At 41.6% G+C, this 27,860-nt stretch overlaps 1 protein-coding gene across 5 annotated transcripts in view; it reads right to left on the bottom strand.

Moving 5' to 3' along the window:
• Positions 1-27,860, bottom strand: part of ITPRID1 (ITPR interacting domain containing 1) — a 219,089-nt gene that overhangs the window by 115,734 nt on the left and 75,495 nt on the right. For 3 of the 5 annotated variants that reach the window (XM_033930566.1, XM_033930567.1, XM_033930570.1), the window contains exon 3: positions 7,012-7,051. In XM_033930566.1, the coding sequence (XP_033786457.1) occupies positions 7,012-7,051 (40 nt within the window). Of the gene's footprint in view, positions 1-1,899; positions 2,043-7,011; positions 7,052-27,860 lie in introns of all 5 variants that reach the window. The other 2 variants (XM_033930568.1, XM_033930569.1) reach the window with 1 other exon arrangement.

Genomic DNA, 27,860 nt, shown 5'->3' with positions numbered 1-27,860 from the left:
GTTTTTTCTAGAACAGAGTTAGGAGTATTTTTGCATTGTTTCTTGTCTATTCAGCTCAGTGGATGAAACAGAGCTGAGGAGACCTGCTTTACACATCAATCTTCCCCTCCCTACAAACCCAGATCATACACTCTTTTCAACATCAAATGTATCATCACAGAATCAAACACAGAGGAAATGTCTAGGGTCATAAGGCACTAGACATCCCTCTCATCCATACCATGCCACATCTCGTCCACCATAGAAATTAACAACCATTCCACACTATGGTGGTTTCCCCAAAATGAAAAGGACCCAATCCTCCAACCGGGGAGGGGGGGCACTGTCTTGCTAAGGGCGTGGCACTTCTCCTCCTCTACGCGCTCCGCTCCTTGCCTCGCGCACATACCTCTTGCCTTCCCCCGTACCTTTTTTTACTTGCCCGGTGTGAAGTTGCTGTCCATGTTGGCATCGGTACTCTCTCTGACATCACTTCCGGGACCCGTCCCTAGGAAGTGATGTCAAAAGGTGAGCCGACACCAACATGGGCATGCTGTTCATGCCAGATAAATTTAAAAAGCATGGAGAAAGGGAAGGAGGTACGCGCACGGCAGGGGGACGGGGAAGGGACACCACTACTCCAGGCACCGCTCACCCTTACTATGCTGCTGCCTCCAACTCTATCAACATATTCACTCAATATATTCTAATATGGAAGATTTTAGCTCATCTTAGGTCCTCTTTTACAAAGGTGTGCTAAGCATTTTAGCGTGCATGTAGCATGCGCTAAATCAACACGTGCACTAACCACTAATGCGTCCAGAGGATAACATGCACGCGTTAGCATTTAGCGCATGATTAGCAAGCGCTAATATTTATCGCACGGTAAAAAGTAGCGCACCTTAGTAAAAGAGAGGGTTAGTGCCTGCATTAAATGCGCTAACTATTAAATTTCATCAACAGTTTCCAGTTTGCTGAAGTCTTCTAGTACTGGGGGGTTGAAATCCACTGTCTCATATTCACAATTGTTTGTGAATGCTTTTATGTAATGGAATACTTGCATAAGAGATTAGAGGTGTTGTGAGATGGGAAGAGAGATTTTATGAAGGTATGTGTGAAATCTTGTTATTGCATATTTTAAATTGGGGGGAGTGATTTGATTGTTGATGTCTTTTAAAGGAGGAGTAGTGTAAGATGATTTTGTATGTATTGTTTTTATTTTTATGTATGCTTTCTGTGTAAACCGCATAGGTTTTATGCGGTATAAAAAAATTTTAAATAAATAAATATTTTAAAAAAGTGCCTCAGGTCTAAACAAGCAAAATCTGCATAGAGTGTGCCACTTGCAAAAGCATGATGATTCATGATCTTCATCTTAGGCCTCCTTTTACAAAGTCGTGCTAGCGGATTTAACACGCGTGACTTTTCATCACGCGCTAACCCCCACGCTGGCTGAAAAACTACCGCCTGCTCAAGAGGAGGCGGTAGCGGCTAGCGTGTCCGGCAGTTTAGCGCACGCTATTACGCGCATTAAACCACTACCGCGGCCTCGTAAAAGGAGCCCTTAGTAAATGTATTAAGAATGATGCCATGAACATATATTTCATAGGCTCACTCAGTGCCAGATGTAACTTGAGTGGACTTGCCTGCTATGATGTTATTTTTCATATGCACCAGGTCCCGCGGGAGACCAACCCCCTCTTCTACAAAACTGCGCTAGCAGTTTCTAGCAAGGGGAGCCATGCTGAATGGCCCCCGCTGCTCCCGCTGCTCATAGGAACTCTATGAGCATCGGGAGCAGTGCGGGCCATTCAGCGTGGCTCCCCGTGCTAGAAACTGCTAGCACAGTTTCATAGAAGAGGGGGCAAGTGTTTGACAGTTCCAAAAGCTATGGGAATGAAGGTGGAGACCAGTCCTTACCTTCTTTTAGTAGGTCCTCATGAGGAAAAGACTGGCTTCAGGACCCTGCTTCTTTACACACTTATGTTGGGCTCCCAGTATTACTCTTCTCACTCTCACAAGTCCCACTCACCAATGTAGAATCCAATGTCCCATTCAGTAGGCTATGTATAAGAATATAATTTACTACATGAGTCATAAAATCTCAATATCATACTTCTGTTGAGTTTTGCAGATATAGAAAAATGAAACCGAATTAAAACCTTGAACACTTGGGCCTCCTTTTATGAAACTGCGATAGCAGTTTCTAGTGCGGGGAGTGTGCTGAATGGCTCGCGCTGCTCCCGACACTCATTGAGTTCCTGTGAGTATCGGGAGCAGCGCGGTTCCCTGTGCTAGAAACTGCTATTGCAGTTTCGTAAAAGAGGGAGTTAATCTTATTTTTTCACTTATTTAAGTTGATGTGGAGGGGCATTTTCAATATGACATCTAAATCTGAGTTTAGATGTTTTGGGAAAAACAACCAAATTTTCAGTAGAGAAAATGGCCATTTTAAAACCAGAAAAACCTCTTTTGTTCAAAAATGACCATTTCCTAGAGTATTTGTCCTCAGTGTGTCTATCTTTTAGAACCAGTTTTGAAAAAGAAAACCATCCAAAAGAAACACGCATATAAATAAGCCATTAGGATGCAGGAGGGGCCAGCATTCTTAGTAGACTGGACACACAGACATCCCATCAGAACAGTTGGTCACCCTAGGGGGGCACTGAAGTGAACTTCACATAAAAGACCCCTTATATTGTATGGTGAGCTCTCAAAGCCCACCTAAAATTTACTGTACCCACCTGTACACCACAGCAATAGTCCTTATGGTTATGTTTATTGAGGCACTTATATACTGCTCTTTGCAATACATCAAGGCAATTTTTACATTCAAGTACTCTAAGAAACTGATTCTCTAAAGTCACCATTTATTTAATGATGGCGCTAAACCATCGTTAAATGCATGGATTTTACCGCCTGATTATTAAAACAGCTCACCGTGTTTTTTTCCATGCTTTCTAGCATTCTCCCATTGTACTATGCAAATCTAATACAATGAGATAATTAATATTAAAATTGTAGTCTAATGAGGTCATGAATATTAAAATGACCTCTCCAGGCAATTCTTAAAAAAGAACACCCCCTCTCCATTTATGAGGAATCGGGGCCAATATTTACCGGAAGGGTCTGAACTATCGTAGCCTTACTTTCCTGTCAGTGCCTGAGCGCTGATTGGCTCAGGCACAGACAGGAAAATAAAGCAACTCTCAGACCTGCCACCAACCCTGATTCCTTATAAATGTAGCCCCAAAAAAGACTGGTAGTCTAGCCCCCCCCCCACACACACACACCATTGCTGTCCCCTGCCAATGCCTCCCTACCCCATGCAGAAGATCGACAGGAGGGATGCCCACTTCCTCCTGCCGCAAACTTTTTAAAATGTAGGCAGCTGTTATGTGTGCACAGCTCACACACAAAAGCTATGCCTATAACCCCCCATCCCAAACAGCAAGCTTCCCCCCACAACAGCCCTCCACCACACAAGCCTGGTGGTCTAGTAAGCCACCCCTCCCTCAGAACCCCCCTGTACTTTTTTTTAGAAGACCGGCAGGAGGGGTGCTCACTAGAGGGGATCAAGGGAAGAAGGAGAATAGAGTTGTTAGAGGCAAGGAGAGAGAATAGGAAATGAATTTGGATTATATTTTATAACTGGGTGCAGTTTTATAACTGATTGCATACTGCTATGCAGTGATTGTATACATGGGCAGTGTATTCCTGTGCTCGTCATTTGCATACCTTAATGGACGCACCAATTTATAGAGTTTCCTCTTTAATGTTTATCATTTTTGCTTATATCAGTATCATCTTGTTCTTTTCATGTAAAATAATGTGTTATTATAAACACAGAGGGCCTGATATTGAGACTGTGTGAGGTAGCCTGCCTACTTCCTGCAGTCCAATGTAATTCTGCATATTGAGTGTCAGGACCATATCTGGCCAATGGAATTGAATATCTAGGTCAAAGGTCACCACCGCAGACTTAGCAGGCCAAGCTAATATTCAGCGGCTGGCCAGCTAAGGCCTAGCAACCAAAGATAGATCTGCTTTTAGGCAGGCAGATTTATTTATTTATTTATATATCTCTGTAACAGATTAAAGGGGCAAATATTATACCCCCTGGCAGCAAGAGGTGCTAATCAATTGTGGAACTACATGTCCCAGCATGCTCTGGAATATGGAGCTCAATATTGAGTCACAAGGGCGGGAATCATAGGAGACAGATATTTGTATCCAGGCTGTGTTTATTCTAGAGAGGTCCCTGAAGAAGAAAGAGGAACTCTCATGTTTTCCCTAGATATAGGCGGAGGTAGGTCTTGAGAAAACAGACTAGTGCCTGTAGCAGTTTGGCAAAGGTAAGCCAAATAAAAATTCTCTTTATATGCAATTGTGTCTTTGCTGTATATGTACTGCTGACCTCTCTGGGCAAACCAGGCTAGTCTTCCATAATCTCTATCTCTATCTCTTCCATAATCCAGCATTCTTGGTGGTTCACAAGAGAACATACATAATAAATCAAACATAGACAAATCATAAGCATAGTCATTTGCTTGAAGTTTGCTTGAGTCCATCACCTGTCACCAGCTGATCCAGGGAACAGGATATTCAGTGGGACATCGCTGGCTATCTCCTGCTGAATATCAGCAAGTAGCTAAACACATGTTATTTGGCCGGCCAGGAGCCATTCCTGGCTTGCCAAGTAGCTCTGAATATCAGCCGGTAAGTTTTTACAAAAATTTATACTAATGCTCAATGTTAATCTTTAAAAGTTCCTTGTGTGGAAAGGGGGTACATAGCTAAAGGTTTACCTAAAACACCCAATACCTTTAGACCAGCCCTTTCTCCTCTTTTTTAATTTAATTTAATTTTATATTTAGATTTAAACAGTTTATCAAGCATTTAACCATCTTGTACAGAAAATTTTAAGTTCAATTATACAGGAAATTCTCTAATAATAATACATATTATTACTTAAACAATCTCAAGTCCTCAAGTTAGATCTAAGATTTTACCTGAGTGACTAAAGTAAATAGATGGTAATCAAAATTAAGAAAAAAATAAGTATCTGACTTGGGAAACTTGGGAGTCAAAATTTACTCATTCAGCTTACTGTTCCTTCCTTTTCAAGGCGTTTTATAGTCAGAAAACTAGTTTCATGATTCGGTTTGAAAAAAACATATTTATAAGATCCATATTTACAAGATCCATATTTACACGGAAACCCAAGGAAATAGACACCACCAATCGAGGTCACTCCAAGCTCAAAATCAGGAATTGGCGTGTCCGCTTCTGAGTTTCTCTAGAAACATCAGGAAATATTTGTATTTTCAAATCGAGAAATTCTTTATACCTATTTTTAAAGAATAATTTCATAATCCAATTTTTATCTGGCAATAATGCCACTGTTATTAAAAAGAGTTGCAGGTTTAGCCAACTCTTTATCTGAAGTCTCTAGGATAGCTGTAATATCCAATTGATCCATTGCCTGTTGTTTTTGATCTTTACTTGGCAAGTAATATACTTGTGTAAAAGGAGGAACAGTTTCTTCAGGAATATTCAAGATTTCAATAAAATATTTTTAAAGTATTTCTGTAGGTGTCACCGAAAAAACTTTAGAAAAGTTCAACAGATGCAAATTGTTAGCCTTTTCTCCTCTTATTAAAGAAGGAATCAAAAGAAAGGGAGAAGGCTAGAGGTCATATCAATTGTTGGTTGAAGAGGATTTGACACAGAACGAATGTGCGGGTAAGCTTATGCTGGATGTGGAAAAAAAATATTCCATGGTACTTACATAACCCTTGGACATACAATGCTAAGTATAGCATGCTATAGCTATTGAGGTGAAGCAAGCAAACCCTGAGTGAGTGGCAGAAGGCTCTTGATCATCAGGAAAACAGTGAGGGACTGCTGGGAGTTTTCTTCCGTAAGACACTACATTTTCTTGTGTGCTTGGTTTCTAAAAGTGTTTGTCCATTTTACCTCAGAACCCATTGTTTCAACATTCCTCATGATGATTTGCTTTGTCCTTACAGCAAAATCACATTTTGAATCAGATCAACATCTGTATATACTCTTTCATAAAATGTCACTATCTCAATTGCTCCTATGTTATGGAGCTGCTGAGATATCCAGTTCCAAGGCTAGTTGCAGATTTCTGACAACCCTTCCTGATGCATTTTTATGGGACCTGTTCACAGATTTTAATGGACAGAATCAATATTAGTTTATAGTATTGTTTAAAAAAAGATAATTGAGCCATTGTCTTCTATGCCATCATTGTTTATAGAATTCAGTTCAAAATATTAGTGCTTACTCATAAAGCATTCTATACTATGGTTTTGATTATTTGAATTCATTGACAATTCCTTATTCTCCAGCATATATGCTAAGGTTGATACAGGATAATAGATTGGTACTTCTGGCTGTAAGTAGAACAAGGTGGGAATCCACTCGTAATAAAGCACTCTTTTTTTATTTAGCGCCCAACCTTTGGAATTATCTTCCAAGGCATATCTGGTCTGAAATAAATATCAAGGCTTTTAAGACACTGTTAAAAACCTATTATTTCCAGTTGACATTTGGAGCAGATTCTCTGCCAGTGGATCATATTTATTGAGAATTCCTCAGGCACTCCTTAAATGCACAGTGCAATTATTATTTGTACATGATGTTGTATGCTGTGTTCTCTGTGTGCTATCCTATTTTTTTATGGCATTATTTTTATATTTTTTTTGAAATTCTACTAATGTAGACCGCTAAGAACTATGGGCTCCTTTTACGAAGCCGCGTTAGGAGTTTTAGCGTGCGTGACTTTTAATCACGCGCTAATCCCCGCGCTGGCTGAAAAACTACCTCCTGCTCAAGAGGAGGCGGTAGCAGCTAGCACGACCGGTGGTTTAGCGTGCGCTATTACGCGCGTTAAACCACTAGCGCGGCTTTGTAAAAGGAGCCCTATGTTAAGATTTGGTGGTATATCAAAATTTTGATAAACATAAACATTATTGATTGGTAAGCACTGTGCCTCAAACTTACTTCAAGTAGTCCTTTACAGTCATTTTACTGGACAAGGAACCTGTAAACAAAAAAGAATACATTATATCATTCTCTAAGATGGACACTTCATATATTGTATGATACTTATTTAGGAAGCCCCCCTGGTACAACATTGGACCCGGTATGGGCATTCAATGGACCAAATCAAATGGAGGGTGATTGCTAAGTTGACAGGTCCTAAGAATGAGGGTAACAATGAAGAGAGACTGAATTTTATAGAACAGATGTGGATCTATCAACTCAATACAGTTATTCCTTTTGATCTAAACTTTGAACTTGAATGGCAAACATTATTATGAGGGGGATGGGTGAGGGGGGTCTGAGATATCAGGACTTTAAATTTAGTCATAAGAACATAAGAAATGCCTCCGCTGGGTCAGACCTGAGGTCCATCGTGCCCAGCAGTCCGCTCATGCAGCGGCCCATCAGGTCCAGGACCTGTGTAGTAATATTTTATCTATACCCCTCTATCCCCTTTTCCAGCAGGAAATTGTCCAATCCTTTCTTAAACCCCAGTACTGTTCGCTGCCCTATAACGTCCTCTGGAAGCGCATTCCAGGTGTCCACCACACGTTGGGTAAAGAAGAACTTCCTAGCATTCGTTTTGAATCTGTCCCCTTTCAACTTTTCCGAATGCCCTCTTGTTTTTTTATTTTCTGAAAGTTTGAAGAATCTGTCTATCTAATGAGGAATAGCATTAGCATTGTAAAATACATAACTATGAGTTTTAGGCCCCCCATGGAAAGCTGTTGGTCACGTCCTTGTGACGTCGGCAACAGCTGACCACAGGAGGTACTTAATTGCATGAAACTAACGCCGCTGCCATTTTGGTATATACACCGAGTGGTCGTTATATGGGCAAGAACAGCACGAAAGTATTTTTTCACTCTTTATTCATATGAAACCATTGGTGATGTAGTTTAACAATGTAATAGAATGACTAAGGAATAGGGGACTTAAAAATATAAATTATAATTAACCACGATTATTTCGTTGTTCGTAGGGATAAATAGCCTTGAAACTCCCCCCTCCCCTAGGGTGAAATGTCAGCTGATTAGTCCCTGTGAATCTGACCACGTAAAGCAAAGCTAAGTATTTACTGCATCTTTGAGCAATGTTGGTTCATTTTATTTATAACACTTGATTAACATTGGACCCGATGAAGACTTGATGTATAAAGCCATATACTATGAAACTAATTGAATATAATGGTGACATCTCTGAGGGACCTTGAAAGCTTATGACTGTAGTGAGAGTTTCTTCAAGGATGATCTTATAAAATTATCTTTACACTGCACTTATTTAGGAAGGGCATACAAAATTGGAATATACCTTATTTTATTTATTTATTTATTTGTTCAATTTTCTATACTGTTCTCCCAGGGGAGCTCAGAACGGTTTACATGGATTTATTCAGGTACTCAAGCATTTTGACTGATATACTGGTAGAGGTATAAGTGTGTGTATGGGTGGGGTGGGGGGGCCCTGGGCTCACTGGGCCCATCCATTTTGTCCTCAGACCCACCCAGCAGTCAGGCACACCAGTCATGTAACTGGTGGGAATCCCCAGGCCCAAACAACTGAAGAATTCAGAGCTGGACTCAGGGCTCCTTTTACAAAGGTGCGTTAGGGCCTTAACACATGGAATAGCATGTGCTAAAATGCTGCACGCGCTAGCCCCTATCGCCTCCTTTTAAGCAGGCGGTACTTTTTCGGCTAGTGTGCGCTATAGCATGAACTAATCTTGTGCGTGCGCTAAAAACGCCAGCGCACCTTATTAAAAGGAGCCCTCAATTGCTAAACCACGGCATTCAGTGGCATCATGCTGAGCTGCTGACACCGGCACCATGAACATACATGGTTTACTTCTTCCACTTGCTCAGTTCATGTGTGAGCACTGAGCATGTTGATTTGCCACCTTTCAGTTTTAAAATCAAAGCAGTTTACAAAGCTAAAATCCAAAAAGCACACAAACAGAACTACAGTGTAGATAGGACAGAAGGAAGGGGGATAGGTAACAGCCATGCTAGTATCCACTGTATCAGCCCCCACTGAAAGCCTCATTGAAGAGATGAGCCTTCATGTATGCTCTAGAAGACCTAGGGTAGACTTGTTTGGCATGGAGATACAGGAAGAACATTCCATAAATTGAGAGAAACATAAAAAAAAGGCAGAATGGCAAGTCAATTCAAGATTTTTTTTTAAATGAGAAAAAGAAGGGACAACAAGGCAGTGCTTCATGGCAGAGTGTACATTTTAAATATTTGAAGAAAATAATAAATAAGAAATAATTTATATTACACCGATTTAAATAGTTCCGGTGAGGAGAACCACCACACAAGCTTTGCCAAATATATAGCGCAAGTGAGGTAATCTGAGGAACTTTGGTGAATATATGTATGAGCATGTTTGAGGAATGAGCGCTTAAAGAACGATTATTGATATCATTCTGAGAAGTAACATATGTGATAGTCATAGAGGACAGTTAAGAGGGGATACCTGTATAGGGTGTCTGTAGGTAAAAGTATCTTGTGCTTGATTGGATATAGTACTGGAAACCAATGATATTTATCCAGGAGTGGGGAAACATGCTCATATCAATGTGCTTATATCAGAAGCCTAGTCAAAGTATTCTGGACACGCCTGAGCTTTTAAAGAAAAAGGAAGGCCTGAGTAAATCACTTTACAAGTGCATACAGAAGGGTGGCACAAGAAGGTTCACTCAAATTACTCCTTAAGAATCTGATCAGATGTGAGGCAGTAAAACACAATCAAACAATGGAAGAAATCTGTGATTCAAAACCAATCAAGGATTACCGTATTTTCGTGGATATAACGCGCGCGTTATACGCGTTTTTACCTACCGCGCATACCCCTCGCGTGTTATATGCCTGAGCGCGGTATAGAAAAGTTTTTAAACATAGTTCCCACCCCGCCCGACGCCCGATTCACCCCCCCAGCAGGACCGCTCGCACCCCCACCCCGAACGACCGCTCGCACGCGCTCCCACCCGCACCCGCATCCACGATCGGAGCAAGAGGGAGCCCAAGCCCTCTTGCCCGGCCGACTCCCCGACGTCCGATACATCCCCCCCCCCCCGAAGGACCGCCGACTTCCCGACAATATCGGGCCAGGAGGGAGCCCAAACCCTCCTGGCCACGGCGACCCCCTACCCCCACCCCGCACTACATTACGGGCAGGAGGGATCCCAGGCCCTCCTGCCCTCGACGCAAACCCCCCTCCCTCCAACGACCGCCCCCCCCAAGAACCTCCGACCGCCCCCCCAGCCGACCCGCGAACCCCCTGGCCGACCCCCACGACCCCCCCACCCCCCTTCCCCGTACCTTTGGAAGTTGGCCGGACAGACGGGAGCCAAACCCGCCTGTCCGGCAGGCAGCCAACGAAGGAATGAGGCCGGATTGGCCCATCTGTCCTAAAGCTCCGCCTACTGGTGGGGCCTAAGGCGCGTGGGCCAATCAGAATAGGCCCTGGAGCCTTAGGTCCCACCTGGGGGCGCGGCCTGAGACACATGGTCGGGTTTGGCCCATGTGCCTCAGGCCGTGCCCCCAGGTGGGACCTAAGGCTCCAGGGCCTATTCTGATTGGCCCACGCGCCTTAGGCCCCACCAGTAGGCGGAGCTTTAGGACGGATGGGCCAATCCGGCCTCATTCCTTCGTTGGCTGCCTGCCGGACAGGCGGGTTTGGCTTCCGTCTGTCCGGCCAACTTCCAAAGGTACGGGGAAGGGGGGTGGGGGGGTCGTGGGGGTCGGCCAGGGGGGTCGCGGGGCGGCTGGGGGACGGGCGGAGGTTCTTGGGGGGGGGCGGTCGTTGGGGGGGAGGGGGGTTTGCGTCGAGGGCAGGAGGGCCTGGGATCCCTCCTGCCCGTAATGTAGTGCGGGGTGGGGTTAGGGGGTCGCCGTGGCCAGGAGGGTTTGGGCTCCCTTCTGGCCCAACTACACAAAGGTACGGGGAAGGGGGGTGGGGGTGTCGTGGGGTCGGCCAGGGGGGTCGCGGGTCGGCTGGGGGACGGGCGGAGGTTCTTGGGGGGGGCGGTCGTTGGGGGGGGAGGGGGGTTTGCGTCGAGGGCAGGAGGGCCTGGGATCCCTCCTGCCCGTAATGTAGTGCAGGGTGGGGTTAGGGGGTCGCCGTGGCCAGGAGGGTTTGGGCTCCCTTCTGGCCCAACTACACAAAGGTACGGGGAAGGCGGGTGGGGGTGTCGTGGGGGTCGGCCAGGGGGGTCGCGGGTCGGCTGGGGGACGGGCGGAGGTTCTTGGGGGGGGGCGGTCGTTGGGGGAAGGGGGTTTGCGTCGAGGGCAGGAGGGCCTGGGATCCCTCCTGCCCGTAATGTAGTGCGGGGTGGGGTTAGGGGGTCGCCGTGGCCAGGAGGGTTTGGGCTCCCTCCTGGCCCGATATTGTTGGGGAGTCGGCGGTCCTTCGGGGTGAGGGTGCGAGTGGTCCTGCCGGGGGGGGGGATGTATCGGACGTCGGGGGGGGGCATCAGGCTTTCAGGATGGGGACAGACCTTCAAGGGGGGACAGGACTTCAAGGGGGGACAGTGCACGGAAAGTCAGGGGGGGTGAACGGAGAGTCAGGACAGCGCACGGAAAGTCAGGGCAGTGCACGGAAGTCAGGGGGGGGTGAACGGAGAGTCGGGACAGCGCACGGAAAGTCAGGGCGGGCGAAAGGAGCATCGGGCATCATGCGCGTTATATGCCTGAGCGCGGTATAGAAAAGTTTTGGTACATATCATCGTGATTTCTGCGCGCTATACCCCTGTGCGCGTTTTACACAGGTGCGCGTTATATCCGCGAAAATACGGTACTCTAAGATACATGTAGGAGCCTACAAGGGTCAGTGGATGACTGCATAAAAACAGTACCACAGTGGGAGGCAAGGCTGACCTGTAACCCATATTACCACAAATTTTGAGAGGTTTTTTAAAACCCTGGTACCATCTGCCATATCAAAGTCAACCCACTGTCATCATCGGTCTTAAAAAAACCCTGCATTGATAATAGATAATACAGCATCCTGGGGGACCTAATATATGAATTATCTATTATCAATGGAGGTTTTTTTTTTAAGACCAATGATGACAGTGGGCTGACTTTGATATGGCTGTGTGCTGTTTTTTATTTCTCCTGTAAAACTTTGAGGTCTTTTTTCTCCATTGTTTTAGTGTTTGATCGGGTCCTTCTTGTGTCGTTTGCAGTAGAAGAGAGTTACCTTATTTTTGATATTGGGTTCTAGGCATCCCATTTTCACAGCCTTTACTCTCCTTTTGCCTTCTACCCTTGCAAAATTAAATTAAAAATACCTTAGCTGGTGGGAATGCACTCTACTCAACTCAACTTAATCTGGCTTCAGGAGAGGCCATAGTTTGGAAACCATTTTTACTTCATTGCTCTCAGATTTTCACACTACCTTCAACAGAGATGATAAAGACCTGAACAGTCCATCCAGTCTGCCTAACATTCACACTTGTTATACATTCATGTTTAAATTGGCTTTTCTTTAATATTTCTGGGCATTAAACCATAAAAGGCTACCTGGTACTGACTTTAGGTTCCCACTGCTGGAGTTGCCATTGAAGTCCACTCCAGCCTATCCTAACCATCCAGTCAGTGGAGTTTCTATCAAAGTCCTTCTCAGCTCATCCTAAACCAAATCACCATATACAGGACACCCAGTACCAGGCACTAATGCTGTCACTAGAAATGATTTACAGCCCAAGATTAGGCATTTCCTATCCTTTCATTTCAAAGAGGTAACAAGTCCAAACCAGAAACAGGGGACAACCTGTTGTGAGATAATCTTCTAAGAAAGCAAATTCTGCCATGCTTGTGTTTTGCCTCTCATTTGTTCATCCCTGGTACCATCTGCCTCTCTTTTGTCTCTCTTGAGTGGTAGGAGCAATAGCACAAGCTCCTGCCAGTGTAGTAGGTATGGGAGAGTCATTGATGCAGGACTAAGAGAAAGAGGAGGATATTGCTGATGTAGAGGGCTGGGAGGGGAAAAGGGGGGGACTGATGCAAGGGCTGCGGTGGGCCACTGCTGATGCAGTGGGTTTGGGGTTTCCTTCTGTATTGGTCTGTTTTTGTCCACATCTTATTGCTATTTGAATGTAGTTGGTTTTCCCTATTTTTTAAATTGTACATCGCTTTGAATCATGATACTACGATATAATCAAATTTTTAATTAAACTTGATGCAGGGCATTAGAAGGGGGCTCTTACTGAGAGCTGGGAGGAGGAGGGGATTGTTGCTATATGAGAAGGGGAGGGGGCTTGGAGAAAAGGGGATGCACTGGGGGAATGGTTTTGGCCCTGGAAAATTGTGTTATGAGTCAATGAGTGGAATCTGTCTAAAACCACTAAAAAATTTCTTTTTTGTGATGCAAGGCAAGGCAAAGAAATTCACTAGAATATTCCACAGGAAAACAGAAGAAACCAACACAAACGATGAAAACTGTGGAATCAATGATCTTGATAAAATAGTTTATTAAAAGTCTTCACAAAAAAATGATGCAGGTCAATAAAACAAACCATATAATACACAGTGAAGATGTTGTGGTGTGGACTCAACCCAGTCCGTGTTTTAGTCATAAAGACTTTCCTCTGGGGGTCCTATGGGAACATATAGACATGAGAATATGGGTATAAGAAATAAGAAGAAATGAATGTAATATTGTGAGATCTTTTTTTAAAAAAAAATATCTTTATTCATTTTAAAGCTTAAAATAAGTGCAACATATTATACAGACATTTTACACTTTAACAGCACTTAAATTCAAACAAATTATATTTCATAACAAATACATGTATCCTCCCTCCCTTCTATATACCCAATAATTGCACTGAACCATAATTAAATTAAAAGTATTTCCCCACCCTGGACGTTGTGGCCTAGGCCAGGCCCCAGGTGAGTGGGAAACTCTGGCGCGGACCACAGGTAAGATTTTTGATGTGCCTTTTATATGGTTGGTGTAAGGAAAACCCGGACATTGGATCTCTTACAAACAAAACTTCACCGGGTTTATTAAGACAGGCACCAATTATATAGTTCCTCCCTTTAGGTCCAGTGCACTCTATCTGTGCTCAAGTTCAGGGACTGGACAGTCCTTGTCAGCAAACAAGATAAACCAAAATCAAGCACGCTTTCCAGTCTCTCAAATATCCCAATACTCCCTCCTTAGGGCAGCTGGCTTCTATTAGCACCAGTTCTGGTCAGAACTGGCTGAGCACTGCAGGTGCCAGCCCTTCTTCCAAGTACTTTTTAGACAGAGAGGAAAAAAACGTTTTCTCTGCCACTGCTTTCCCTCTTTAGCGCTTTGGACCCTCTAAGGACTTTCACAGGCTGTGTGGAGCAAGCCTCCCTTTTCACCAAGGTCTTCAACCCTCCCTATTGCTACCACAGTTCTAGAGCAGCTGATAATTTCTAAATCAGGTTTCCATACATTCTTCTGGCACACTTAATTCTGCCTCAGCCTCACTGCACCTCCCCCACCCTGTGTCACTGGGGCTATAGTCATTTTCTGTCTCTATGAATTCCCCTTCTTCACTCTCCACCTCCCATCCCCCTCTCTGGGTATTTGGGAAAGTTTCCTGGCCAGGTTCATCTCCCTCTGAGAGAACCTCTAACCCTACCCCCTTAGGCTCCCCTGGGAAATCACAGTACCTAGCTGGCTGCTGGATTCCTCTCCCTGCTTGTTAGCCTGGGGCAATCCTCTGTTCCTGGTGTTTTGCACAGAGCGTTGGGCTGCTTCCAGTGTGCTCTGTTCTGCTTCTCCAATTAGAGTCAGCTGAGGCTCCTTGATCTCCCTGCAGTTTTCCTACTTGAGGCTTACCTGGCTGCAGAACTCGGTGGCTAACTCCACCCCATTCTGAGTTGATCTCACGTTGCTTCCTAGCTCTGGGAAAGGAGTAATAGGGGGATAGACTGTGTTTTCTGTGCCCTCCCTGCCTGAATTTCTGGCTGTGACATCACCTGCCTTTTCTCCCTTCTTTCTTGCTGTACTAAACTAGTGCTTTTAGCAGGCTGTACAGGCTTTATTTTAGGGATTGCAGGTTTGAGGGCTGTACTTTTGACTGGGCTAGCAGTCTTTTTAACTGTGACAGGAGCTTACCTGTCACAACGTGTATATTCAAAGGGCAAAATCCATAATCACTTCTTGCAGAATTTTGTCAATGGCACCCAAACTTCCTTAAATTTACTATAATGACCCTGCTGTATAGCAGTCATACATTCCATTTTAAAAAATGTGGCATAAAGAGAACTTTACTGAACTCCATACTTACATTGAACAACTTAAGAAAACCTCCAAAGAAGTGAATCATACTATCACTTTTGAAAATGGACAGATTGCACAAACTGTAGAAAATTTGCTACGAGACGCTCATGTCTCAGTTTGGGAACTTTTCTTTGGGTATTCACCCACTGCAAACCACGTATTTAATGTTTTAATTCACCCTATCATTATCTTAATTATTGTACAAATTTTGTTATGTATTATTATGCTTTTTCTTTGCTGTAAAGTGAAACACATGTACATTTCTTTACAACGCTTATCATACAAGCTTCCTTCTAACTTTTAAGGCAGTTATACATGTATTTCCAGTATCTTTTCTGACACTTGCTAATTTGGTCCTAATTTGGTTTTAATTTGGCATGGCCTATTGCATTACCATTACCAGGGTCAGATATAATATTATCCCATATCCCATACTCAGATACTCTCTCTTATGACATCTTGGTACCTTTATACCTGAACCTCCTGAAAAAGCTACACCCCTTATGTACGTTCACTCGCTCAACGACGGGTAAGATATAGGCATACTGGGATCCCCGCCCAGATTATGGCCTATACGACCTAAGACAGAGGTTTGAACTCGTAATGGGAACTGTTTTCAACCTATCTTCATAGCTTGGAGATTCTGCAAGACAGGGGACGTACTGTTGGAGGTAAGCGAGGGTACCACAAGCTTGCCCTCATTTCAAAGAATAAAAATAAAAATAAAAAAATTATGGGAGATGTCAGCCTAGAGGCCTCTGGGAGATTATATCAATCTGACCCTGGCATGGGAATGCAGATAGACCCTTAGTGCAGGGAAACTGTTTTAAGTAGCCCTGATTGATATATTTTAAGTTTCAAGTAGCCCTGCTTGAATCATGGCTAGCTAAAAGGTGTTAATGTCTGATTAAGAGGGTGCTTAGGACAATGGTGCACAGATCAAGCCAGAGACTTAATCCCATCACCATGCTTACAGGTATCTCACCCTCCTTAGCAATTAAATTAACCATTGTTTCAAACAGTTTACAAATTCTAAACAGAAAGATACTGGGGCATACAGGTTTCTATATTGAGTCAAGGTATAAAAGCCTGCTCTCTGCAACACACATAGCTCTATCTCTCTCTCTTTTTCTATGCAGCTATCAATATCGCTCTCTGTCTATACTTCCCTTTATTTATCTAACACGAAGCTTCCTAGAACTACAAGCTTCTATGTCCCTCTCTGCCTCTGACCTCTGTAAGGCAGTGAGACTGCTTGCTCTCTGCTTAAGTGTAATGCTCTCTGCTTAATTGTAATGCTTATAAATATTACTTTTCTGTAAGACTATTTCTATAATATATTCTTTATGCAATCACCTCTGGTCGTGTCTATTATTCTACTTCCTGGTGAGTCATCTATGAGGGAACTGAACCTGGGACCTGGCGTTTGTCAGTACGCCTTTCACTTAACCCCTACCACCTAATATTGTGGGGGCCACTTTCAAACTGACAATTCCCACCAGAAATTATAATTTAACTGGTCCCAGTTTTTCCACTTCTTCAAAATAAGTTGTATGGCAACTCCCGTCATAATAAAGAGAAGTTTATTATTATAGGATGAAATTGTGCTTTTAGCCCTCATTAACGTGGCAAATAGCCACTGGATTTTCCAATATTTTATTCACTACTCCAAATGGATCTCCAAAACTTAAGTATCAAGGGACAATAGTACAGTAGATGATCCAATGTCCCTACATCGAGATGACAATGCCAGCATCTATTAGACTTAGAACTGTCCAATTTCTGTAAACGAACAGGGATCCAAAAAATTCTATGTAACAAAAAGAACCAAATTTGTCTCATATATGCTGATGCTGTACATCTCATCCTCCAAGTCCAAATTCGTGGCCATTGAGATACAGAAATTTGATGCTTTATCTCAATGCTCCAAATGTCACAAAGACTATTTTTTGGTTTCTTATTCAAAAATTCAAATATTAATGTGTACCACTGGGCGTCCTGATGGCCTAGGAAATCTGTCTGGAAGCATAGGACCGACAAACTATACTGATTTTTAAGATTTCGCCAATCAGGGAACCCCTTCTGAATGGCTTGCTTTAACTGCAACCACTTATAATTTTGAGACTTAGCAATACCAAATGTTTTTTACAGTTGTGAAAAGTCAAGCAATTTTCCCTCTGATACTATATCATCCGCCTGCATCCAATCCTTCTAGAGTAGGGGTTTCCAATAGGTCGATCGCAATCAACTGGTAGATCGCCAAGGCAAAGTGAGTCAATCGCGGAGCCCATCCTGGGCTCCGTGATAGACTCACTTTGTCTTGGTGATCTACCGGGCCGATCAGCCTTCCTCTCCCTAAGTCAATTCTGCCGTCGAAGAGGAAGTTCTGGTCAGCCAATCACTGCCTGGCTGGGCCGGAACTTCCTCCCCGATGGCAGAATTGACGTCAGGGAGAGGAATGCTGGTTGGCCCGACGCAGGGAAGCAGAGAGAGCTTGGGGCGGCGGCGGCGGCTTTGGGGCCTGTTATTGGATGGCGGCGGCGGCTTGGGGGCCTGTTCCTCGATTGCAGCGGCAGTGGCAGTGGCAGTGGCTTGGGGGAGGGCAGGGAGAAAGAAAGAAAGAGAGCAGGCAGGGAGACAGAAGGAAAGAAGAGAAACAGAAAAAAAAAGAATGGGGGCATGAAGAGAGAAAAAAAAGAAAGGGAGGCAGGGAGAGAGGAAGAAAAAGTTGGGGGAGGGAATGAGGTCTGGAGGAGAGGAAGCATACAGGCTGAAAGAAGGGAAGAAAGATTGGATGCACAGTCAGAAGAAGAAAGTGCAAACAGAGACTCATGAAATCACCAGACAACAAAGGTAGGAAAAATGATTTTATTTTAAATGTAGTGATCAATATGTATCTGAAATTATATCTGCTGTCTATATTTTACTCTATGGTCCCCTTTTACTAAACCGCAATAGCGGTTTTTAGCGCAGGGAGCCTATGAGCTTCGAGAGCAGCGCTGGGCATTCAGCACAGCTCCCTGCGCTAAAAACTGCTATCGTGGTTTAGTAAAAAGGGAGGGGGGTTATTTGTCTATTTTTGTATGGTTGTTACTGAGGTGACAGTGCATAGAGTCATCTGCTTTGACCTCTTTGAAAAAATACCGGAATAGGAATGATAATTAACATTTTCTATGTGTACAGTGTGCATTGTGGTTTTTTTTAATTTTATTATTGGTAGATCATTTTGACTTGATAATTTTAAAAGTAGCTCGCACAAAAAGTGTGGGTACCCCTGTTCTAGAGGATCTTAAACCCGCCAATTTGAATCTTGAAGTTCAGCCAAAGGGACTGAAAGGTGGATTTATGAATCGGAATAGGTGTTAAATTATTCATAAATTTTAATGTCTGCCAAGTATCTAATAAAATTATATTGTCCTTATACATCCTAGGTAACTTGATACTTAAAATATGACACATTCTCAATGGAGATAGGAGTTGCCATTCCAACCATAACCAGCCTGGAAGATTTTCCATGAGCTCAGGGAGGATCCAATACATTCCCTGACGCATTATATAGGCTTGATGGTTGATGAGGCTTTTTTGAACTTGGGCATGGCAGCCTATTAAAAATGGACAGATATGTGGTGGAATGGGCAAGCATGAAAAATAAAATAGCCATTATATTTTCCTTCCATTGCTCTGGATTTACTAGTCAGGGTTTGGTTTATAAGATAAGGACCTATCCAAGGGCAGAAGAGGAGGAGTTATAAATAGCTATATAAAATTACAATTAGAGAAGCCAGAACATAAACCAGATAAGACAAATATGGGATAATATATTGACCTAAATATGTGTTTTGTGCTGAGGTCACTGGAAACAGAAGTAGGCCTTCTCTCAGGTCATTAGAATTAATATATAAGCTCTGTTGAAGACCAGAGAAGATACACACAGGCTGTAGCTTAGTTTTAAGAAGTTCCATTGTTTCAATGTGTGCCCAGTCTGGTCTACAAAGACCCGTGTGGCAGATAAGGTTTGGCTTTTGACCTGGTTGCTATAGAGATGGACTTTTCTTCTTACTACAGAGATTACATTCCAGGGGAGGGGGTTCCCTCTCCTTTTTGCAGGGTAAAGTTAGAAATTCTAATTGGATATACAAAATGCATATATGATGAATTAAATTGTAGTAAACTAACAACGTAGGGACTTTCATATTTAAGGGTTCAGATTGAAATATAAATTACCTCTAAAAATTATACTGGAGGATGCATATAGGAAAATGTAGGGTTTGTGGGAGTGGATTGGCCACTCCCCTTTTTCTTTCACTGAGACACAGGATTTTCAGTGCATGCTCTTAAATGACTCAGTAACATGGGAGCAGTAGTTTGACTTTTAAGGAGAAATGATTTACAGCTGTGTGGATACTTTTTCCTCTATAAGTATATTATATTGTAATACTTTTTCCTGGTTTTTTCTGTACCTTTTCTTTATTAGATAAGCTAGTATTAAAATGTAACTTTTAAGAATTCTTGTGTGGGGGGACAGACACTCCCCTAATATGCATACAAGTGCCTTATCTGATATCAAGTATTCATGACCAGGCAGTAAAATGTCATCATGTATTAGGTATATTTAAGTGAACCTAGCAGAACAGAATTTTGAGGGTGTTAAGTCATTTACACTCTGACTTGTTCCTCCATTGTACAAATGAATGCCTTGAAACAGGACTGTCTGTAAACTTTGAATAAAAAATATTTTATGGGAAATATTTGTACAATTATCATCATTTCAGTGCACCTATGAGCAGGGTAGAGCAAAAATTCTGCTCATGGTACAAATAAAAATTGGGAAAATTTACCCCCCCCCCCCCTCCGCCGCAATTGGTTTTTGTAAAGATACTAAAGCAATTCTCGCAGTTTTACCCAGCTAAATAAATTTAGTAAGAATACTATTTAATTTCTTGTAAAAGGACCCCTGAAAAAACACTGGCAACATGCCCATTTGGTAGCAAACCACAGGCAAAATCATCATCTTAACTGTTTGAACTCTCCCCCACCAAGACAGATGTAAAGGGTTCCATTTCTCACACATTTCTGTAACCTTCAACAATAAAGATTTTTCATTTACTTTCATCGTCTCTTCCAACGTTTTCTGTATCCAAATACCTAAATATTTTATACCCTCTTCCTTCCAAAGAAAAGGGAATGTATCAAATAATCATTTTGGACAATGTACATTTAGTGGAAGAAACTCTGATGTACTCCAATTTATTATATAGCCAGAAAATTTGCCAAATCGGTCAATCAAATCTAGTAAATGTGGGATGGAAGTTTCAGGATTCCTCAAATGAAGCAAAATATCATCTGCATACGCAAATAATTTATATTCCCAACCTGCATAAGGAATACCCTGTATCTCCTTTGCCTGTTGAATAGCCAGTAGCAAGGGTTCCAGTACAAGGTCAAAAAGCAAAGGAGATAACGGACACCCTTGTCTAACTCCCCTCTCTAGACGAAAATGTTCTGAAAAAGTATTATTAATATATAATCTGGCAGAAGGGGAACTATACAAGGTTTGAATCATTTGTATAAATCCAGAACCAATACTAAACCAATCCATTGCTTGATACATGAAGGTCCACTCCACACGATCAAAGGCCTTCTCTGCATCCAAGGATATAGAGAAGGCCGGATCTTCCATTGCTTTTGTTAAATTTAACATGTGGAAAGTCAGTCTGGTGTTGTTTGAAGAATGTCTTTGAGTAACAAACCCCGTTTGGTGCATACCAATAATATAAGGGAGAGCCTTGGCCAGGCGCAAAGCCAATAACTTAGCCAGAAGTTTTCCATCTACAGTAATCAATGAAATAGGCCTGTAATTTGAAACCAACATAGGATCTTTATTTGGCTTTGGCAAAACTATAGTTAAAGATTCTGTCATAGTACCTGTAATGCAACCTTTAGTCAGTTGAGCCTGATATAAATTTAATAGATGAGGTAATAGGGTAATTTGAAATGATTTGTAAAACTCTACGGTGAACCCATCACCACCTGGAACAGATCCAACTCTAAGGGACTTCAATGCTGCTTGTAGTTCTTTCATTGATATAGGCATGTCTAGAGTTCCTTTTATATGCCCGGGAATTTTAGGCCCCTTAATTAACTTCAAGAGCTCTAAACCCTCAAGTTATTTATTTGAATAAAGCTCAGAATATAAAGCTTTATAATATTTCAAAAATTGTTTTAAGATATTTCTTTTTGTATTTTTTATAAATTCTTTATTCATTTTTAAGATTACATTAAGTGTTACATATATTCAATCACATTAACAATAAATATATCACTTACAGACTATCATTTGCACATAACTTAAAATCTTATCCCTCCCCCTTCCCTCCCTCCCTACCATATAATCCAGTATAATATAAATATGTATTAATAAAATATCCCCTCCCTACCCTGTTAATACTAATAAATTTAAAGGAAACAAACTCTACTACTCCGTACAATATTTTATTAATGGTTCCCATCTAATTTGAGAATGAGTTTCCTCAGTTTCATCTGTGATAGCCACAATTTTTACTTTTCTTTTTTTAGCTGTAAGGTAATTAGCTAATACTCTTCCCACTTTATTCGAGTTTCCATAATACAGAGCCTGTTGAGAAAACAACTCTTTCCTAGCCATTTGAGAGGAAATCTCATTGTATTCATATTTAGCTTTTAAGAGGGCCTGTAAAGTAGTTTGTTCCCATTTCAAGGCCAATTGGGACTTTAAGGGCTCCTTTTACAAAGCCACGCTAGCGGTTTTATCGCACGCACCGGATTAGCGCACTATAGCGTGCGCTAGCCAGAAATCTACCACCTGCTCAGCATGTGTAGCAATTTAGCGCGCACTATTCTGTGCATTAAGGCCCTAGCGCGGCTTTGTAAAAGGAGCCCCAAAACCTTCATATTTTGTTCCAAATTAGAATATTCTATTTTAGATTGTTTCCTAACATACACCGTATATGAGATTATTTGCCCCTTCATGGTAGCTTTGAAAGCATCCCACAGTGTTTCTAAAGAGATTTCCTCTGAAACATTGATTTGAAAATATTCATTCATTTTTAATTGAAATTCTTCAATAAAGCTTGAATCTGCAAACAATGTATTATTGAATTTCCAAACAGGTCTATTACAATCTTGTTACTCAAATTTTAATTCAATTCAAACTCCAGCATGATCTGATAAAACAATTGGGTCTATGCCAGCTTTGGTTACCTGTTGAACTAATTGATCTGATACAAATACATAATCTATTCATGAAAATGATTTATGAACATGGGAGCAAAAAGAAAACTCCCAAGCATTATAATGGAGAATCCGCCAGATATCTTTTAATCCACAGGATTGAATTAAATTATCCAATCCCATTGATTTCAAAAGCTTACTGGGTTGTTTATCCAGCAATGAATCCATAACAGCATTGCAGTCCCCAGCTACCACTAGATTAGAGGCAGCCAGCGGCAGAAGTATCTGTTGAAGAGTTTTAAAAAATTCTGCATGATTTGAATTAGGGGCATAGATATTAAACAGCATCAGAGCATGTTTCCCCAAGGTCATATTCACCTGAACCCACCTTCCTGAAGGATCTGCAGAAATAAAATTAAATACAGCTGAACATTTCCTGTGGACTAAAATAGCCACCCCCACTTTCTTTCCCATAGCCGGTGCAAAGAAACACTGCTTGACCCACCCCCTTCCAACTTCATTGATTCCCCAGCAGACAAATTAGTTTCCTGTATCATATATATATCTGCATCTTGCTGCTTTAAAAAATTTAGCTTTTTTTCCTCTTAACAGGATGATTAAGGCCATTGACATTTAAAGAAAACATTTTAAAATTCATTGCAAAATTTCAAAGAAGAAAACCCATAATAGTATCCTGCCTCTGCACTTCCTTTAAGGCGCCGTCTATCTCCTTACTAGCCTATCAGCGATCCTCTAAGCATGCTGGAAGGCCACGTTGTCAACTCCTCCCACTACCTTCACCGGCACTAATTTCTTCTGATGTATATTTTTCATGTATCCTCAGTGTGTTTCCCGAATGAGGCTTCCATTAACACAGTGGACGGGAACTCTCTGTTTACTAGCCTGTTATTCGTTGAAAGTGTAAGAGAAATCGAATTCTCTCCAATCACGAGGCACATTTGAAGGGAAAAAAATATATTGTTCTCGTGGTACCGTTACAGTTGGAAATACAAAGGCAGTTAAATGTAAAACTCCATACATTAAAATAAATAGTTCAACACACCAAAATTCAGCCTTACTTCCCCAAAGTTCAAAAGAAAATAAATAATTAAAGACTCGATTCATACCAGCATCCATACACTCTTCCCCTAGTGTACCCCTCACAGCTGACAACACAGCCCACTCAGTTCATCAGTATCTCTTGCTGAGAAAGAAACTCCTTTAACTTCTCAGGGTCTTCAAACTGGTAGAATTTATCTTTATAAGTAACCCTCATGAATGCAGGATAATAAAGCTCATATTTTGCCTCGATCTGCTTTAATTGCTGCCTCAATTGTAAAAATTGTTTGCGCAGATTCACTGTTACTCTCACAAAATCCAGAATAAATATGATTTTTGAATCGTTGTAATTTAGATTTTTGGTCTCCTTTGCCACTCTTAAAATTTCTATAGCATGCTAGAAAGGAAACAAGTGAAATATTAATGGTCCTGACTGACCAATAAGTCTCCTTCCTGGGATCCTATGTGCCCTTTCAATTTCTAATGGCACTTTTAAATTAAGGGGGGAGTATTTTTGGTAGGATTTCTTCCAAGAAAGTTATAGCATTCTTTCCCCCCATCCTGTCTTTTAATCCCAGTATCCTCACATTGCTTCTTCTTGAATGATTTTTCAAATCCACCATCCGTTTTTCCATGTCCTGAATAACCCTGTGATCTTTTTTATATTCAAGCTGCTCCATTTCCACTTTCTCCATTCAGGTTTCTATCTGTGCCATTTTAGTATGTAGCAATTCCACTTTCTGTGCCAAGTTTGCCACTTCTTCCTTCACCGCTGCCAGTTGATCTGTGTTATCTTTCATCACTAATCTAATATTTCTCAGCTCTTCAATTAGCTCTATCATGTCCAGAGCATCCACAGGCAGGGCAGTCTTGGAAGGAGTGGGCGAATCTTCCTTTAATCTTTTTGCCTTCCCACCTGTTTCATGCTTGGTTTGCTTATTAAAAGCCATTATTAGAAAAAATTTCAGACTTTCTGCTTCTAAGGAAATACATTTTAAAGCTGAAAATCGCCTGAAGGATACCTGGGGATAGGAGCTTCACAGCTACACAGCCATTTCTGCTGTCTCCATGTTCCGGAATCCATATTGTGAGATCTTAACATGAATGTGAAGAATAGCTATGCAAAACCTAGTAAGAGATTACAAAGTGAACGAATGTCGATTAGACTGGATTAGTGTGATCTTGATTTGAATAGTGGATAGTGAGATTTTGACATGAATGTGAAACATGATTATGCAAATGCTAAAAAGAAATTACCTTTATAGGGTCTCTGTAGGTAAATGGGTTTCTAGAACCCAATATCAAAAAAAAGACTGGCGTCAAAATGAATATGTGAAAAGCCGGTATTATATAACAAGTGACACTATATCGGTGAATGTGTAGTAAATGAAGTTTGTGTCAATGAAAAAGGTGATTGTGATGAGAATGAGTGAAAGGCTATCGGAAAAGAGGGGTGATTAAAGAAAAATAAATGAATGAATGAATGAATGAATGAAATGAAATGAAAAATGCATACCAATCTTAAATAACCACAAGTTTTAGTATGCTGATAAGCATTCAAAGTACTGTGTATTGAAAAAGATATAATATATGTATGTTATGTGGGTGAAAATATATCATACTGTGAACAAAATTGAGTCAATAAAATATGAGGAAGACTGATAAAGCTGACATACAAAAAGTGTCCTGGAGAGAGTCAAACATGAAGGTAGATACCTAGGAAAAATAAAATAAAATGTGAAGTGCAGACTGCAACATTGAATGAAACTAAAACAAGACAAAGGTGCAACTAGGTCCAAAAGAACACAAAAAAGATCAAATAAAAAGGGGGGGGGGGGTGGAACACTAACTGATACTGGTAGGCATCAAGGACCCAAGAGAGCCACCAGCCGGTGAAAAATAAATAGTGAAGAATTATATCAATTAAAAATAATAAAAATGAGAAGAGCAGCTGGAAACACAGACATGGGAATGGCAAGTCCACAGAAAAATACTGGCTTGCTGGGGAGGGTGCACTATGAGAACTAACCCCTATTTTTCCAACCCAGGGAGAACACTTAATTGCTTTAAAAATAAGTACCTAAAATTCAAAATAATAAACATCTACAATCAGAAGCCCTACTTATGCTTTAAAAAGTCACTGAACCCCTACTAGGACACATCCCAAAAATCTATGGAAATTTGCAAGTGTGACCCCCCCTCAAAGAACACCTCTGCTACAGATCAGGAAGTACTGGATTCTTTGGAGCATGCACAGATGCAACACAATGGCATCACACGCATGTGCCCATACGTATTGCTTTGGCGAGTCACTGGGTGGGGGCTTGTGGATAGCAGAACATTGTGGGAGAATTTTGAGGCCCATTTACTTGAGTGGGAATGGGAACAGTATAAACGAGTGAGGAGTGAGATCAAGGCTTTTGGTTATCCTATTCTCCCGTCAGAGTCCTAGTACTGAGGGAGACTCCTGAGGTATTAACTGTGGAGAGAAAGTCTGAAAGGGTTTGCCAGAAGAGCAGACAACAGAGTGAGAGGAGAGAAAGTAGAATCTGGAGTGTTTCACTGAGAAAAGATATAAAGGACTTTACTTTCCAAAGGGTCACCAGGAGAGGCAGAGTAAAGAGTGTGTGGAGACCCATCTCAAAAGGGAAACTGTGAGTGAAAAGACCCTGCTTTTTGAAGAGCCTACTTGGGGTGTTTCAACTTGACAGCAGTGGCATAACAAGGGAAGTGGGGGGGGGGGCTTGCGGACCACCTTGGGCGCCATCTTGGTAGGGGTGCTGGCACCTCTCCCCCCTCTCCACATACGTGTGATGTCATTGCATCACATTTGCACATGCTTATAGGTTCTCCAGATGCAGCCCAAGCTCGGGGCCTTTAAAACCCAAACTGCCGAGTTTTGAAAATCCAGCCAGGCATCCGGACAATCCTCTAAAAAGAGGACATGTCCGTGTTTTCCTGGACATCTGGTAACCCTATACATATTCCTCCCCTTCATCTTTGAGTCTCATAATGCTACTTTTGCACTTCCTCCTATCACTGACATATCTAAAAAAAAAAGTCTTGTCTCCCCCATTTTACCGTATTTTTTCTTCAACTTGCATCTTTGCTTTCCTGACTGTTTTACCAGTATTCTTTTCCAGATATTGTTGCCTGTCTTCCTCTTTCTGCAATCTCTTGTAGTTAATAAAGGCTAACTTCTTTTTCCTTACCTTTCCAGCTTCTACTTTTTAGAACCAAAGCATCTAGAAATCATTTAATCTGAATGAGATTAAATCTTCTTGGGATAGAATGAAAGGAAGCCATCCCCAGTGAAATTGTCTACAGCCAGAGTATCTCTATCAGTCATTTATGTGTCTCAGGAAATCAGATCTATAAGTGTAATAACATTCTGCTAAATTTATGCTATTAAGGCTATAATTTTTCATGTTTGATTTTCAACTAGTAGAACAAAGAAAAGGCAAGAGAGTTGTCCTCTCAACAAAAATGTATTATTCTTTAAAATGTGCATCATGTTTTTGCTATATTATACTTTATTGTTGTTACAATGCCAGCCCTACCTGGAGATGCAGTTTTACTTCCTTTTTATTAAAAAAAACCAAAAAACAAAAGAAGCTAGTTTTTATTTGTGTTAGGTAATAACTTCTGCAAAGTTGTTGACATTCAGATTTTGAAGACCAAAATAGATTCTAGTGATAGACTTTCAGGAGTTCATGTCCTCTGTCCCATTTGCTTTTCTCACATGCTAGCAAATTCTCCCTGGTGGAGATTCATCATTTAGGCACCTTGGAGAGAGGAGGCACTTACATGTGGCCTCTGTGTCAAAATTTGTAGCACAAGACTACCACCACTTGCAACAGCCATTTTCAACTGGGAGCTGCTAGGGTCTAGGTTTTGAAAAGCTTCCAGCTAGCAGCAACGTTGGATGCAATTCAGTGATGTCCCGTGCATGCATACTTGCATGCGATGCCTGGTATTCTGCGATTTTGTGATGGGAGACTGAATTTTAAGAAAATGTTGAAAACACAATTATTTGTTAAATGCCTTCATGTGCTAATGCTATTTGCTGCTGAAACCTTACCATCCTGTAAATGTTTTCATGGGATTTTGTCTTTCCATCTTGTTGGATGAATTTGAAAAAAGGTTTTAATAATGATACTGTTAGTTAATGTTTTATTATGTTTGTTCTGTTGAGACATGTTTTAGCATTTTTAATATGTATTCATGTAATTTTGTAAACCGCATAGTTTTTATGTGATATATAAATTTTT

The sequence above is a fragment of the Geotrypetes seraphini genome, chromosome 2 (genome assembly GCF_902459505.1).
Source record: "Geotrypetes seraphini chromosome 2, aGeoSer1.1, whole genome shotgun sequence".
NCBI lineage: Eukaryota > Metazoa > Chordata > Amphibia > Gymnophiona > Dermophiidae > Geotrypetes > Geotrypetes seraphini.
This window is presented reverse-complemented; position numbering and strand designations above follow the sequence as displayed.